General features: G+C 41.2%; 3 protein-coding genes across 5 annotated transcripts; all 3 read right to left on the bottom strand.

Moving 5' to 3' along the window:
- Positions 1-3,069: 3,069 nt before the first annotated feature.
- Positions 3,070-5,564, bottom strand: LOC130690940 (uncharacterized). 3 transcript variants are annotated; one of them, XM_057513813.2, is made up of 4 exons: positions 5,129-5,564; positions 4,814-4,977; positions 4,521-4,736; positions 3,070-4,401 (listed from the first exon to the last, which is right to left on the bottom strand). In XM_057513813.2, the coding sequence occupies exons 3-4, from the start codon at positions 4,606-4,608 to the stop codon at positions 3,308-3,310; spliced, it is 1,182 nt and encodes a 393-aa protein (XP_057369796.1). In that variant the 5' UTR covers positions 4,609-4,736; positions 4,814-4,977; positions 5,129-5,564; the 3' UTR covers positions 3,070-3,307. The 3 variants fall into 3 exon arrangements, with proteins under 3 accessions (XP_057369796.1, XP_057369799.1, XP_057369797.1); XM_057513816.2 differs by having other exon boundaries at positions 3,070-4,398; XM_057513814.2 differs by lacking the exon at positions 5,129-5,564 and having other exon boundaries at positions 4,814-5,061.
- Positions 5,565-7,162: 1,598 nt separating this feature from the next.
- LOC130690937 (uncharacterized) lies at positions 7,163-10,491 on the bottom strand. Its single transcript, XM_057513809.2, has one exon. The coding sequence runs from the start codon at positions 10,404-10,406 to the stop codon at positions 8,118-8,120; it is 2,289 nt and encodes a 762-aa protein (XP_057369792.1). The 5' UTR covers positions 10,407-10,491; the 3' UTR covers positions 7,163-8,117.
- Positions 10,492-12,455: 1,964 nt separating this feature from the next.
- On the bottom strand, positions 12,456-13,351 carry LOC130691087 (endocuticle structural glycoprotein ABD-4-like). Its single transcript, XM_057513991.2, has 4 exons — positions 13,336-13,351; positions 13,209-13,261; positions 12,928-13,130; positions 12,456-12,840 (listed from the first exon to the last, which is right to left on the bottom strand). The coding sequence occupies exons 1-4, from the start codon at positions 13,349-13,351 to the stop codon at positions 12,519-12,521; spliced, it is 594 nt and encodes a 197-aa protein (XP_057369974.1). The 3' UTR covers positions 12,456-12,518.
- Positions 13,352-13,635: the final 284 nt, after the last annotated feature.

Below are 13,635 nucleotides of genomic sequence, written 5' to 3'. Positions count from 1 at the left end.
CAGCGACTCTTTATTTTAAGTACTGCCCGTCCAAGGAATTAAGCAATGCCACCTTTGTTTTCCAACTTTTTGCTTTGTATGCTTATTGGCGTAAAATACCATCCGTTACCGGGGTACAAAGACTTTGGTTAACCATTCGCGGTCTGCGTGCGGATACCGCAAACAACAAACATTTCATTCGCAAAGAGAAAAGAGGGAAAAATGGATGGCTAAATTACCGAGCACCAGGCTGATTAGGCCCTGAAGCAAAACATGATTTTTCGTTTTTCATTTCGAAAAGATTTTCTTTCTAGATTTGCATTCCCGTACGTTTTGCTTGTTCGCATTCGTTACTCGCCTTTGTTCAAAACGCTAACCTGGCCCAAGTAATAATCGCAGATAAGGGCGGACGTGGAGGCACTTTATTTTCCATATTACCATCCGCTAACGGTATATACGTTTGAGGAAAAAGAGAAGTAACAAGATTAGACTAGCAAGTGCACCACAGCCATGACGGGCTGTTCTGCTGAACAATTTTATTAATGGCACGTATTACGGTCCCACCCTTTCTGAAGATGGAGTCATTACCTGAATTGGGGATGCACTGCTTCAAACTACACTATACACAGTTTCACATGTATTGGAGTGTAGATGAACGAGGGACATGCCCTAGTTGCTATATTTTGGTTTGCTTGTATTTCACCTGTGCCACATCTTGCATTTTAAAGCAATGCAGGTGCTTGGTACTCTTCTTTTGTACATCACTGGATCAACTAGATCACTAGATCTAAGGGACTGTTTAAAAAGTTATTTCGTTATGACTACATTAACTTTTACTATTGAAAAAAAAAAAGATGATTGGCTGAGTGATGTCAAAATTAACATTTAAACGGCATCTGTATAACCTAGATCGGTATTGCAACAGGTGTACAGATATAAACGCGCATCATCTCTGTATATTCTTCATAAGAACGCTGTCTTTAAAGTAAAAGCATATTTCTTGTATACCCTTAAGGTAGAAACATAAACCTGGATTTCTTGAAGCGCCTCTTTTCCATTGCGAATTTTACATTTCAGGTTAAAATTATCCGGATATACTTTTGTCATTTGCGCAGCTGTAGAAATGAATGTACATCAAAGCGTTGGCGTTGTGAAAACAAAAGAAAACTTGGTTGGTTTTTAAGATAATCAAACGACATGGAGCCAGAAATGCAGAGCTTACTCGTACCGTTGGATTCTGAAACCTCAGCGGAAATCTTCACTTGGTGAGGTAACAACAAAAGCCCATAAGCAACGGAGGTCCAAACCAGAATTGCGGTGGTCACTCGATTGTAGAGAAAATATTTAGATTTTACCCAATTGTCGAACAAAACTACCGTGAAATGCAACTAAAGTTAAACCACAACGCTGCATATAGCGTCACTGAGAGGCTTTTAGCGAAGAAATACGTGAATAACTGATACTCAACAACGGCATATTATATTTATTCGCTTAACATCTCATCCTCATATGAGCTAATTTTCTAATTTCAACTTAAACAGGTTTTTTTTACGTTTCGTCAAGGCAAAAACTAATTAAGTATTTAAGCTCGAGTTGAATTTAAAGTTTTAAGCGGTAACAGCATTTTGTTATTTTTTATTTAAAAAACGGCTGGTTTAATGAGAAAACCAATAGCTAAATCTTAATCTACGTTCGATTTTCATTATGCCCTGTGATTTTCGTCGAATTCCAAGAGATTTAGTTTTTCGTCGATTTTGACAAAAGTGAGAAGGGTATAGCCTTCCTACTTTTTCAATTTTGGCCAAAATTTAGATTTGATTTTAAACACATGATTCCGATTCAAAATTAAACGAGAATCACAAAAATGAAGTTAATTTTTACGTTGCACTTATAGTTTTTTTAATAAACGGAAAAAACGGGTGATAAATGCTGGCGCGCCAGCAGCGTGTTTAATTCATTTATTACACAAACGGCTGGTTTGACGAGAAAACAAATATTTTTGCTGAAATCAGCGTTTTTTTTCAGCGTCCATTTTTTTTCAAAACACCTAGATGTAGCCATAAAAATACACGACTTTGATTCGAAATTAAACGAAAATCACAAATATGTCGTTTATTTTTTCCTAGAGCTTATAGTTATTGAATAAATTATTAAAAACAACAAACCCAAGTATGTGCGCTGCCAGCATTTTGTTTCCGTTTATTTAAAAAGCAGTTGGGTTGACGAGAAAAAAATCTACCTTATCGAAATCAGCGTCTAATTTTGGTTGTACATGTGTGATTTTTATCGGATTCTAAGAGTTTTCGTTTTTTGAAGATTTTGACAAAAGTGAGAAGGCTATAGCCTTCTCACTTTTTCATTTTTGGCCAAATTTCAAATTCAACTTAAAATGCAGGATTTCGATTCAGAATTGAATGCTAATCATGGAAATCAAGCTCATTTTTCAATTTGCCTTAGAGTTTTCAAATTAATCGAAGGAATCACCCCCATCGCGCTAACGCTGTAGCGTACTGGCGCGCTAGAACAAACCAGCGCTAGGACCGTGGGAATTTTCCCTTCAAAATCTGCAAAAACTGACACTCGCTGGAATTTCTTGAAAATCACAGAATATACTCAAAATTGAATGCTGATTCTTGTAAAATTTTTATTTTTTTCATTAAATCTATCGTTTTTTAAATGCACAAAAAATTCTTGTAGGATAGCGCGCCAGTACGCTCCAGCGATAACGCGATCGCACATTTTCGGTGTATTTCCACTCCGTTCAACTTGAAAAGAACGAATGCCACCTAGCGATCATTGAAGAATTCGCTTCGGTAAAGCGGTGCTGGGTCTTCGTGTGGGATTCGTTACACTGCGCACTTACCTGTAAGTCGTTTTTTCCAGAAATCGGACGCACTATACCCGTAGTCTATCACGGGATACACGAATCTACTTCACGTGACCATGCCCAGACTAATTATACTGTATCTTGACAATAAGGAAAAGCTAGCTGTTGGTGAACGAGTACACAAACTACTTATAGGCTTTGATTTTAGATTTATTTGAAGCAAATGTTAGAAAAAATTAAATATTCAAAGCGTTAACCTTAGCACGGTTTCTAGTCAAGAGAAATCGTACAAAGCCCACGAGAAACAAAAAATCAAACGTGCAGAGGACGACCTTGCAGGTTATTTAAGAAGGTTAAAGTCTTGCACGTCATCCGTTGGCTGATGACAGCCAACGAACCTTACGCAGTGAGGTAATACAAACCATGTTTAATAACACAAAATAAAAGACGGAAGATTTTATAATACATGCAATATGAAATATATCACTGCCGCCACACGTTTTATTGCTTTTTCTTTTGCAATCTCCTTCTTATGGAATTCCTACGTGCAGCTTTCAAGAAAAAATTGCTTATAGGACCGTAGACGTTTTCCGATTTGAGCGGTCCTGGATCTTTCAGTTGCTCGTCCGATTTCGGCCACAATGAATTGCTAAAAAAAGCCGAATAGGGACCGAGATGCAAACCGATATCGGCCGGAATATCTGGACTGCCATCAGCAGGGTGGTACACCTCCTGTATACCTGCGCTTGGCGGCTGGGTCACCACAAAACTCTCCTCGTAATCGCTGTATGGTAATTTTTCAATTTCCTGATGTTGGTAATGTTGGTAATTGATTTCCGGTTGTTTAATTGTTTGATTAGCAGGGATGAGCGGTGCTTTCTTCTTGTTGAGCGGATAAAGTTTCTTCCTTAACGGCCCAGGTGCGTGGCGTCTCTTGCCGACCACAAACGGAACCCAAAGTGGCAAAGTCAAGGCAAAGACGCTGACGGCCGCCAGTCCGTAACTGAAGAGTATAGCGAAAGGGTTGGCGATCGACGTGGAAGAGACTGAACCGCCAAGTATTCCTCCACTGCTGACGCTGTCGCTGGAGGACGATGTTGATGAAGAACCAGCAGACGACAGGCTGTTGTCGGATTGAGGAAAGAACAAGTTGGCTAAATTAGAGACGGCAGGCACCGAGTTCGGTTGATTGGCTTCAACGGCTTCTACGATCTCTTCTTCAGCTTCAACAGCCTCAATGGGTGGCGGGGCGTCGACGATGACAACGTCCGTGTCTGTGTTGATGAAATTGATATCGGGAAATAATCCAGCAGTTGATACTAAACCGGTAGTCAAATCCGTTTGCAGTTGGGACAGCAAATCATTGATCGTTGAATCCAGTTCCTCTTGGTCTGTTAGGACGCTGTGCTGAACGATAGCGTCCGATATTAGCAAAGGCTCTTGTTGGGAATGAGTCACGATACCGTGACCGTGAGTGTATTTATGTGTCGTGTCGACATCGCCGATGGGTGGTGGATATTTCCGTTCCGTCCAATCCTCGGCTAAATTGCTGTCAACTTCTAATTTCAAACTGTCTTCGTTTTGTCCACCAGCTGCTGCAAAAAACGAACCGTACAAATGTTAAGAAGAACTAAAGAGATCAACATTCTAAACGACTCGTGTGTTAACACTTTTTTTTTTCTATAGACATTAAAATGTGTAAACGTTTGTATACTTCTGTGTTCTCGAATTGGTGCCGCGGAGGCCATCTGTGGCCCGGACAGCAACAGGACAACGACGATCATCGCTATTAACGACACCATTTTGTATAACCTCCTGCCGGAGGAACGTTGACGATCCTTTGCGTTATTAGACTTTCTATTGATTTGAAGTGTTTCGTTTTTTTAGGGCTACAATTTTGACATGGAGTACATCGTATCCCGTTTTTTTCCTGCAAAACAACGGATGAGAGGTCATTCACAATCACACAAAAACAATCTGCAACAAGTTGGGCTATTGTGACACTACCTGAAAATGCAAACTGGAATCAGACAGTGGACTTGTTTCTTTCGTTTTCTTCAGTTCTTGGTTTGCCCAGCTGAGTCTGCGAAACAATGGACAGCTGCAATCACGTGATTTTGTTGTCAATTGCACTGTACGGTGCTTGTTCACAATACTGTACACCGATGTACCTTGTAACACCAAGCAAAAGGAAGTCTGGCAAAGTCAGTAACTGTCCTTTCGGTTCCAAGTTAGGAATTTCTTTTTACTTTACTGAATAATTTGTTTCGCTTGATCCCTTAATTAGGACGTAACTGTTTGATTCTGAAAAGAAAAACTTACCCAACACAGCTGGATGCGGTTCAGTTCCGGTTCTCCTCTTAGTCCTTGAAAATGTGCAGTCCAGTAGAAGGGATCTTTTCAATATCTCTGATGATTCTCTTATTATCTTGTGTAATTACAGATTGCTGCGAGTTGCCAACGTCCTTTTCGTGTATATATACTAGCGGGAAGTGTTGAGCAAGTTTGACGCTCAAATGAAAAGTAGAACTGCAACAGAACAATAACCAAGATCACTTTTCTTTCCGCCTTCTAAACACTTCTTTGTTGTTGTTTTTCTTTAAAGTCAAGCCGACGAAAGAACAATGTAGATTTGCACTCTGGTCTAGCCACTCTGTTTTCAAGCAAAAGGCGGCCGAGAGTCAGTGCGATGATGAAGCAAAAGAAGAGCCGTAACGAACGATTAGCGCCAGAGATAAGACACTGAAAGACTGAAATGGCTAGCCAGCGGCTCGTCACTTTTATACAGTGGGTTAAACAAAAAAAAAGATAGCGGCCGAAAGTCGTTCCTCTTTATTCTGTTGGTATGTAAGAGAGAACCGCCTCGCCAGCGTATTACACACTCTAGCGCGCTAAACATTGTCCAGCACTGCTGGCCAAAAGTGCCGATTACCCACACGCGCATACAATTGAAGATGTTGTGGGATACTGGGTCAGCGGAACGTTCCACTATAGTAGGCCTAGGTCCAATCCAATACTTATACTAGACGACCACGGTATAATCATAAATATTACAAGTCATAAACGGAACGACAATGGTACACTGCACGGTGCGGCAATTTTTTGCTCAACGAGACGTATCTCAATCCCAAAGACAAGCCATGCGTTTCTTTGCATGTATAAGACATAAAGATGCGTCATTTTTATGTGGTATAGAGCTGATGTTAATCTTGTAAAACAAGAGGATCAAAATGGGGACGACGAGTGCGAAAATAAAGTAATTGAATAGACCAAAATAGCAGCAAAAGCCAAGAAGAAAAAGGATGTAAGTGGTAAAAGAAAATGTGCTGTAAATGTAAAAGCAAAAATCTAGATCATACAGGGGACACAATTTAATCGTCACTTCCATGATTCCCCTACCTACATTTTTTTTTGCTAGCTAATTTTAGAATAGCAGAGAGAAAAATAGATTCGCTGATGGCTGTTGTTGAATGCAGGTATAAACAATTGTTATGATCGGCGCCAGTGTTCCTTTCCCTCATTCACACCACCTGCAGACTGGTGCATGCGATAGTAGAAACGCAAAGGGTTACACTTACGTAAAGAATGGAGTGAAACTGTGCGTACTAATTTTTGTTATACACAACATTTCCTATAAATAAACCACTCTAATGATGAGCGCTCATATAGCCTAGTTTATAAGAATAAGCTGCTTTCAATGCCCCTATCAGAATACGACCCAATGTTGTACGTGTTTAGTCTCACAATTGCCCAATTAATGCTAACAAACCCGTTCCACTTCCTATTGTTTTAATTCTTCAACAATTTCCCTAAAAGTACAAACACTAGGTTCACGTTAGATATCGCAGCAGGTGTAGGGTGGTGTAGGCCCTACTTTCGAATCACAAATAAACAAAACGTATATCTCTGTATCAACTTGGCAATTTCTTCTTTCTGACGTCATACGAATGCGTTAACTTTACTTTCACGCGACAATTTCCTTACGGTAGTTTAGTTTATTAATTAATGAATTATTGTTTTCTATTTTGCGAATGGATATAATATCAACATTAAAATATCGTTGTACACGGTAACCTTTTGTTTGTCGTTAACGACAACCCGATTTCTCTTACATTGTAGACTTGGTTCCTTGTTGTCCTCTGGATATTTCAAACATATTTCCACCATATGGCCATTTCGTTGCCTAAACTGCAACAGATACTGTTTCAGTGGGTTTCACGGTGGTGTTCTGAAAGCAATAAAGAATATCAGGACTGGCGATGATTTTCGTGTCATGATTATTAAGCAAAATTTAGCAATAAAAATGAAAACAACGTTTTTACACTTCCTCGTAAGCTGTATTAGGGAGTAGCACGAATAAACCAAAGGACTCAGTGTTGACACACTTATTTTGCACGACTATTTGAGCTGAAATAGAACATTGTGATAGGCAATGGGAAAAGAAAATTCACCTGCTAGGAGCGAGATGGCTCTTTTATCAAAATAAAGCGATAGAGTCATGACGACAAGCCTTTCTGGAGCCATCACTATACATTCGAACAGCTTAATTATATTTTTTTTCACAATTTTATAAGGTAGTTTGCATAATCGAATCACAAATGGACATCTGGTGATTTCCGTTCGCTGGATAACTGTTGCACGCTAAACGATCAATGATTTTGTACGTTTAGTTACGTCACTGTACCTAAAATTCCATGACTCATTCCATCGAAATGGAGGCCGTTTGCCGTCCACAACATCTGTAACAACAACAAATCACCGTTTCACTCTCTATATTCAGCCTTAATCACTGAAAGTAACAGTAATTTACTGTTGCATCGTCTCTCCGGTCTGATTACGGTTGCTCTTCAGGTGGGACACACCTTAGCGATATAGAATTCAACCTGTCAAATGGTAGATTGATGAACGTGGGTTTCCCCTCAGTTCGCAGACACCAGTATCGATTTAACTCCATTTGAAACGAAACTTTAACAATCATCGTTGCAGCAGCCTTTAGCCTTCCCTGCTGGTGAGAAAAGTGCACCTCGGGAATTACGTTCACAAGAAAAACGTTTTCCAACCATTCCAACTCAAGGACAAATCAATGAAGAGGTACACTGGAGACAAATTGTTTATATAAAAAAGGAATAGCCTTTTTCCGTTGGAATAAATAAACAGCCATGTCAAAGTCTTATAGTTATGGTTCGCGTAGTGTTATCAGGGGTAAGCATAAATACATCCGTTAATGAAGTCTAATGATTACAGTTGGACATGGTAGTGGGTAGTAGAAAGAATAAATCGATCTCTTATCTTTCTGTGCTAGGATTATTGTTTATCGTCGACGACGTGCTGCTTTTCTGTCAAAATAATTGGTGTGCGTAGGTCCGTATAAATCCTCAGCATTCAATGGTCCTGGATTATCTAATGAATCATCAGACGGCGTTAACTGGCGTAACAAGGTGGAATAGGAATGAAATTCCGCGTCATTATTAATTGATCCTATCGGGAAAACAAACGGACTGCGACGACTAATTGAATTCCGGCCTTTCCTCATCCTGGCAACGACAAACGGAATCCAAATGGGCAACGTCAAAACAAAGATGCCAATGGCAGCCAATCCGATGGTGTAGATCAACGGGAATGGATTGATGGATACGGCAGATGTATCTCCACCAGTTACGCCTCCGCTGCTAATGGATCCGCTTGATGAAGATGAGCTGGACGATGATGAACTACTGCCGGAAGAGGCAACCAGAAGGTGAGCCAAGTTAGAAACAACAGGAATGGAAGCCGGCTGATTGCCTTCGGCGGCCTCGATGATGACAGCATCGGATGAGTCTGGTGATTCCACAATAGTTTCGTTTGAACTACCCTCCTCAGCCACGACAGGTTCCACTTGAAGCGGAGCGATGACGATATCCGTCATCAATGATTCTAAATCATCCAATGCCAAATCTATTTCATCTTCAAAGACGCCTGTTGTTAAAACAGGGCCGTCGAGGCTTGCAATGAGAGAATCAACAGGTGAAATGCTCGCGTCTGTTTCGATAATATTATGATCGCCAAGTAGATTTGATGTAGACAACGAGGAATTGGGGCCCGTTCCGTTGATAAAACCGGCCAGGATGTTGTGATTTTCAACGACGTCTGATACGAGCGAAGACTCTCCTATAGACGGAATATTTATTAATGGTTCATTGGGGACAACAATACCGTGACCGTGAGTGTAAGGCGACAGATCGTTCGATTGTGACACGATACCGGGAGTGACAGTATCTTTAATAACAGTATCGGAACTCGTTGCAGGAACGGATGGAACGATGATACCGTGGCCATGAGTGAACTTTGAATGATCGACATGTGCAGAGCCTTGTTTGCTTAAAAGGATATCTTTAACGTTTTGCGTATTATCAGAAGATGATTTGAAGGATGTGGTAAGATTACTGTCACTTTTATCCAGCAAGTTTTCGTGGGATTCAGCGTCATCTGCTTCTCGACTTGTCGTTGTCTTTTGGTTTCTGGAAAACACGGAATAGAACCAGGGCAGTACGTGCTTCAATTTGGTAGTTTTCGAGTTTTGATACTTGGAGCTAGCCAATCGTTTTTCGGATGAACGCGCAAAAGTCTTTTTAGAATTGGGTGACAACTTTTGGAACTGAAATCGTAAAGGCCGGTTATTGGTGGTGGACATTTTGTTAGCGTCATTTCTTGATTGTCGCTTTTTGATGTCGTTTTCGTTGTAATTCTCCTCATCGGACACGGAGCGTTTCTTCCTGCGACCCACTGCATTTACAGCCGGCAACCATGTGTTGACTCTGTTTGCCAAACTGTTCAACATGTTAACTCTAGATCCGACGTTCTTCATTCCATTTCTAAAGACGCTAGCAGCCTTGTTTGTAATAAGTTCCATCGATTCAGGTAATTTGATTAAAATCTGTTTGTGTTTAGTCGCAATCCGGTTCGTTTGTTTCTCATCGCTCTTGTTATCTATCAGCTCCACGGTCTTGATGTCATTGCGTTTCGTGTTCATTGCATTGACCAAGTTGGCTGAGTACGTTGAGTACGCAGAACGAACAGATGCGGCATTGTTATGTGGACGTCTGATTATGTGGACAAATTGTGTACTAGCGTCGGATTCGATCCACTCTTCCGACTGTTCGTCTTCTTCTGATTGTTCCTCTTCTGTCGATTGATCTACATCTTTTACATCGAACATTGGCGTTTTTTTCGGTTTCAAATAGTTTTTCTCCATTGCTGATAACGGTCTGCTCGTCGATGAGTATTCGTACGTTGGTGTTTCAGGATGAAAGTGTGCGTGCAATTGGTGGCCTGTGTCTTGAATGACTCCATGTGAATGACTTTCATGAGGATTTGCATGCGGGTGATGATGGAATGTTGGAGTAGGGCCTTTGTTGTGACTGCCCCGTGAATGTTTCAGAGCCTCTAAATAAGAATCTTCGATGGGGGCAACATCGGGTGCCCTGGATTGTCGTTGCAATTGTTTTTGATGTGTAATAGTAATGACATCTTGTCCGTACGTTGGGGTTGAGGAAACTGCAGACGAATTGATGCTGGATGATATGAGCAGAACCAGCAAAACAGTCGCCACTAACGACGACATCCTTCTAGTCGCTTCGGCACACAGTGGCCTACGATGTCAATATACGGATGTTGGCGGAGAACAGAAGAAGCACGATGGAGTGTACAGAGGAAACTGAAAAGAACGAGCTTGCTTTACTTGTATAAATAGTTTTTTTTTTCCGTAAACGAAAACTTGCTGAGCAAATGTCCTACAGCGTAAAAATGATGGTCGGTTTCTCTTCGTTTCAATAGGAAATCCAGTTTCCCATTGGGTGGGATGTTTTGTCTTGGGCTGCGAAACAAAACGATGTGTTACGTGCCCACAAAATCGTCTCCTTATAGTCTCACTATTGTCCCAAACCAAATGATATCAGCCGTTTCTTATGAGACGAAGAAGAAGATGAAAGCGCACCGTCAGCTGTTTCGCCTTTGCTACCACTCTACTTTTTAAACTAACAGTTAATATCTGCCGATGGGACGTAGTTGGCAGTATAACAATGTTCTCTTTACAGAGAAACGCCCAATGGAAATGGGTGAAAATTCCTATAACTAGATCACGGAACGTTTATCATCGAATAGGACACCATCTTCCTGTTAGCCAGTTTTATTCAAAATATTTAGTTACGATATTATCTTTCATTTCTTAAGCCGCTTATTATTTCGTACCTCGAGATTAAGTTAATGGAACGTTGAACTGCACGCGATAGAGCTTCTATCTGATGTCTGTACAATCAAAGATGTAGCAGAAACACATCAAATCACCAAGAGTCTGGCGTGCAGGCCGCTGTTTAACGAGCCGTGAATTATTCAAAAAGCCGCACTTTCATCTCTCGATGTGAATTTCGTCTTCTTTTGAACGCGTTTGCCATCGGAACTCTGATAGGACCACAATATGAAATGGAAAAAAAGAAAACAGAAGAAACAAAAAGCCGACAAAAGGACATCACTATTCGTTGAGTGTAAGAGGCTTTCACGCATCACAGCGAACGAAATGTTTGTCCGTTCATATTTCAAGAAAAATTTCTATCAAGCCGATCTCACAAGATGACCCAGTATACAAGTTTTCACTCCACACAATTTCCACATTAATATACTAACAGGTTTGTCCCACTTCCTGTGCTGTCTTTTCACTATTTCCCTAGCTTTTACCAGATTCATTGAAATTTGTGATTAGCGTGTGATATTGCTGCAGCCTTGTTGTATTTTGGCCAACTTTCAGATTGCCTTTTAGGGATCATTTGATCGTTCGTGATAGCTTGCAGCATCAGTCGGTAGTCGGAGAAGAAGAAGGCCAGGTGACGAAGGAAACAACAAAAACTTACGGGTATCGAAGAGGGTCACATATCCCGATTATTAGCTGCCTGCATCCATGAACCTAGTGGCCATGGGGAGGCTTACGAACAACCTACGAGCTACGATTACCTCTTCTCAACCTTCAGTTTGTGAATCGATCTTCAACGTGTAGTGAACGGTACTACAGATCGATATGAAACGTCTGTAAGCGTGTTAAATTGTCGTGTAGATGTGTGTGAGTGTGATTTTTTTAGTGTGGTGCCATTTAGCCCCATTATAGTAGGCATGGCTCTTCTTTCTTCTTCTTCATTCTTGATGCGATGACGATGCAGAATCTTGCGAATCCAATGAGATGAAGAAGGCGAATCCGTTGTGAAGAATTTTGAACGATGGCGGGAGGGTGGGTGGGAGGGGCGGGGCGGGGCGGGAGGGAATGGAGGGCTTGGAAATTGGATGTGGCGGGACTTGAACCCGGGACCGACAGAATACAAAGAGTGGGTGATAACCACTGTGCCAGGACCGCACATTCAAACCAACATTTTCTTTGATAGTCATCCACTGTGAAACGGCACCCACTGTTCAAATATAAATGAATGGTGTGGCATGCTGCTATAGTATGTGACTGCTATTCTATTATCGCGCGTTCGATTCCACGACGAGTTTCTTTCTATTTTTAACGCAAAATAAAATTTTAACGATAAGGTGCTCCAACGTTTTCCCTTTAAAACTTATGCGATGCTACTGAACGGCTGAAATTATTATTTTTTTTTTTTTGCGTATATTTGGCGTGAATAAATTAAACTTGCATACTTCGTGCAGTACAAATTTTTCAACATTACCCTAAAGAAACGTTTGCATGTTAATAACCGAGTCCGGTGCGGGAATAAGGAAGAGCGGGGGCGACAGGGAGCTCGTATTCATGGACGGGAGCAACTGGGAGCTCGTATTCATGGACGGGGGCGACGGGCAAGTGGTCACCTTTGGGTTGGAAACCGGCTTCATCAGCGGCCCAGGTGAGAGTGAATTTCTGGCCTTCAGGTGAAACCCAGTAAGAGGATCCCTTGTTGGTGTTGCCTAGGACTTCACCGTACGATTCTTTGCCGTAAGAATCGTAGGTGACTCCTTGCATCTTCTTCTGGACCTGAGACTCCTCACGGGTGGTGTAGTCTGACTGAGCATAGCTGTGGGTTGAAAGAATAATCATTAAAAAAAAATAAAATTATTATTAATTCTTAAATTAATGAATATGAAAAATGAAACTGACATACCTCCACTGGCTGCTGCCGTCGAGGTTGCGGACATCAGATTGGCTGGTGATGGTAATGTCAGCGTATTTGTTATCCTTGTTGTAGCTTGGTGCGGAGTAAGCTGGTGTGGAGTAGCTTGGTTCCGAGTAGCTGGGAGCTTTGTATTCCGGCTTGTAGCTGGAAGGCGCAGCGGCAGCGACGGCCAAGAAAGCAGCGATGACCAACTACGTAAAGGAAAATGAAAGAAAGAAAATAATACAATGAAATTGTAAACCGATAAAATCAAAAGCAATGCTGTTTACTAGTTGCATGTTGATTGTTGTTGAAGAAGTGAACAACTGATGTCTTCTGTTACCTTCGCACAGGGTTTTTATGGTCAACGAAATACTGGGTGTGGCGTTTTCTATTTCATTTTGTTTCTTGACCTACTTTTGAAAGTGATCATCACCGTCCTTTTGGTGGTTAACTTTTCTGGGTAGCATTCCAGGCCATGGGTCTTGAAATGCAGTGATTGTATTCGACAAATGGACCTAGCAAATAGACAATATGCCGATGCTTATCCTTCACAAGGTTTTGTTACCATCTAATACCCATCCCAGAATTGAACAGACAACCAGCCTTTCTACTTGATTTCCGAAAACAAGTTCTGTTAGGGCTAGCATGCAGAAATCTGCGAGTTTTTCATATGTCGTATTTATATACAGCCTATAAAGAAAGCCCACCATGTGT

This window comes from Daphnia carinata, chromosome 1 (genome assembly GCF_022539665.2).
Source record: "Daphnia carinata strain CSIRO-1 chromosome 1, CSIRO_AGI_Dcar_HiC_V3, whole genome shotgun sequence".
NCBI classification, from domain to species: domain Eukaryota; kingdom Metazoa; phylum Arthropoda; class Branchiopoda; order Diplostraca; family Daphniidae; genus Daphnia; species Daphnia carinata.
Note: the sequence above shows the minus strand (reverse complement) of the source record. Positions and strands in the feature narration are given on the sequence as shown.

What these genes read in the sequence shown, in the direction of transcription:
- LOC130690937 (XM_057513809.2), bottom strand. Translation starts at nt 10,406, where the DNA reads ATGTCGTCGTTAGTGGCGACTGTTTTGCTGGTTCTGCTCATATCATCC.
- LOC130691087 (XM_057513991.2), bottom strand. An exon ending in CAACAATCAACATGCAACTA is followed by an intron (nt 13,131 to 13,208) that starts GTAAACAGCATT and finishes TCCTTTACGTAG; the next exon opens with TTGGTCATCGCTGCTTTCTT. An exon ending in GACGGCAGCAGCCAGTGGAG is followed by an intron (nt 12,841 to 12,927) that starts GTATGTCAGTTT and finishes TTCAACCCACAG; the next exon opens with CTATGCTCAGTCAGACTACA.
- LOC130690940 (XM_057513813.2), bottom strand. Translation starts at nt 4,608, where the DNA reads ATGGTGTCGTTAATAGCGATGATCGTCGTTGTCCTGTTGCTGTCCGGG. An exon ending in ACCAATTCGAGAACACAGAA is followed by an intron (nt 4,402 to 4,520) that starts GTATACAAACGT and finishes CGTTTTTTGCAG; the next exon opens with CAGCTGGTGGACAAAACGAA.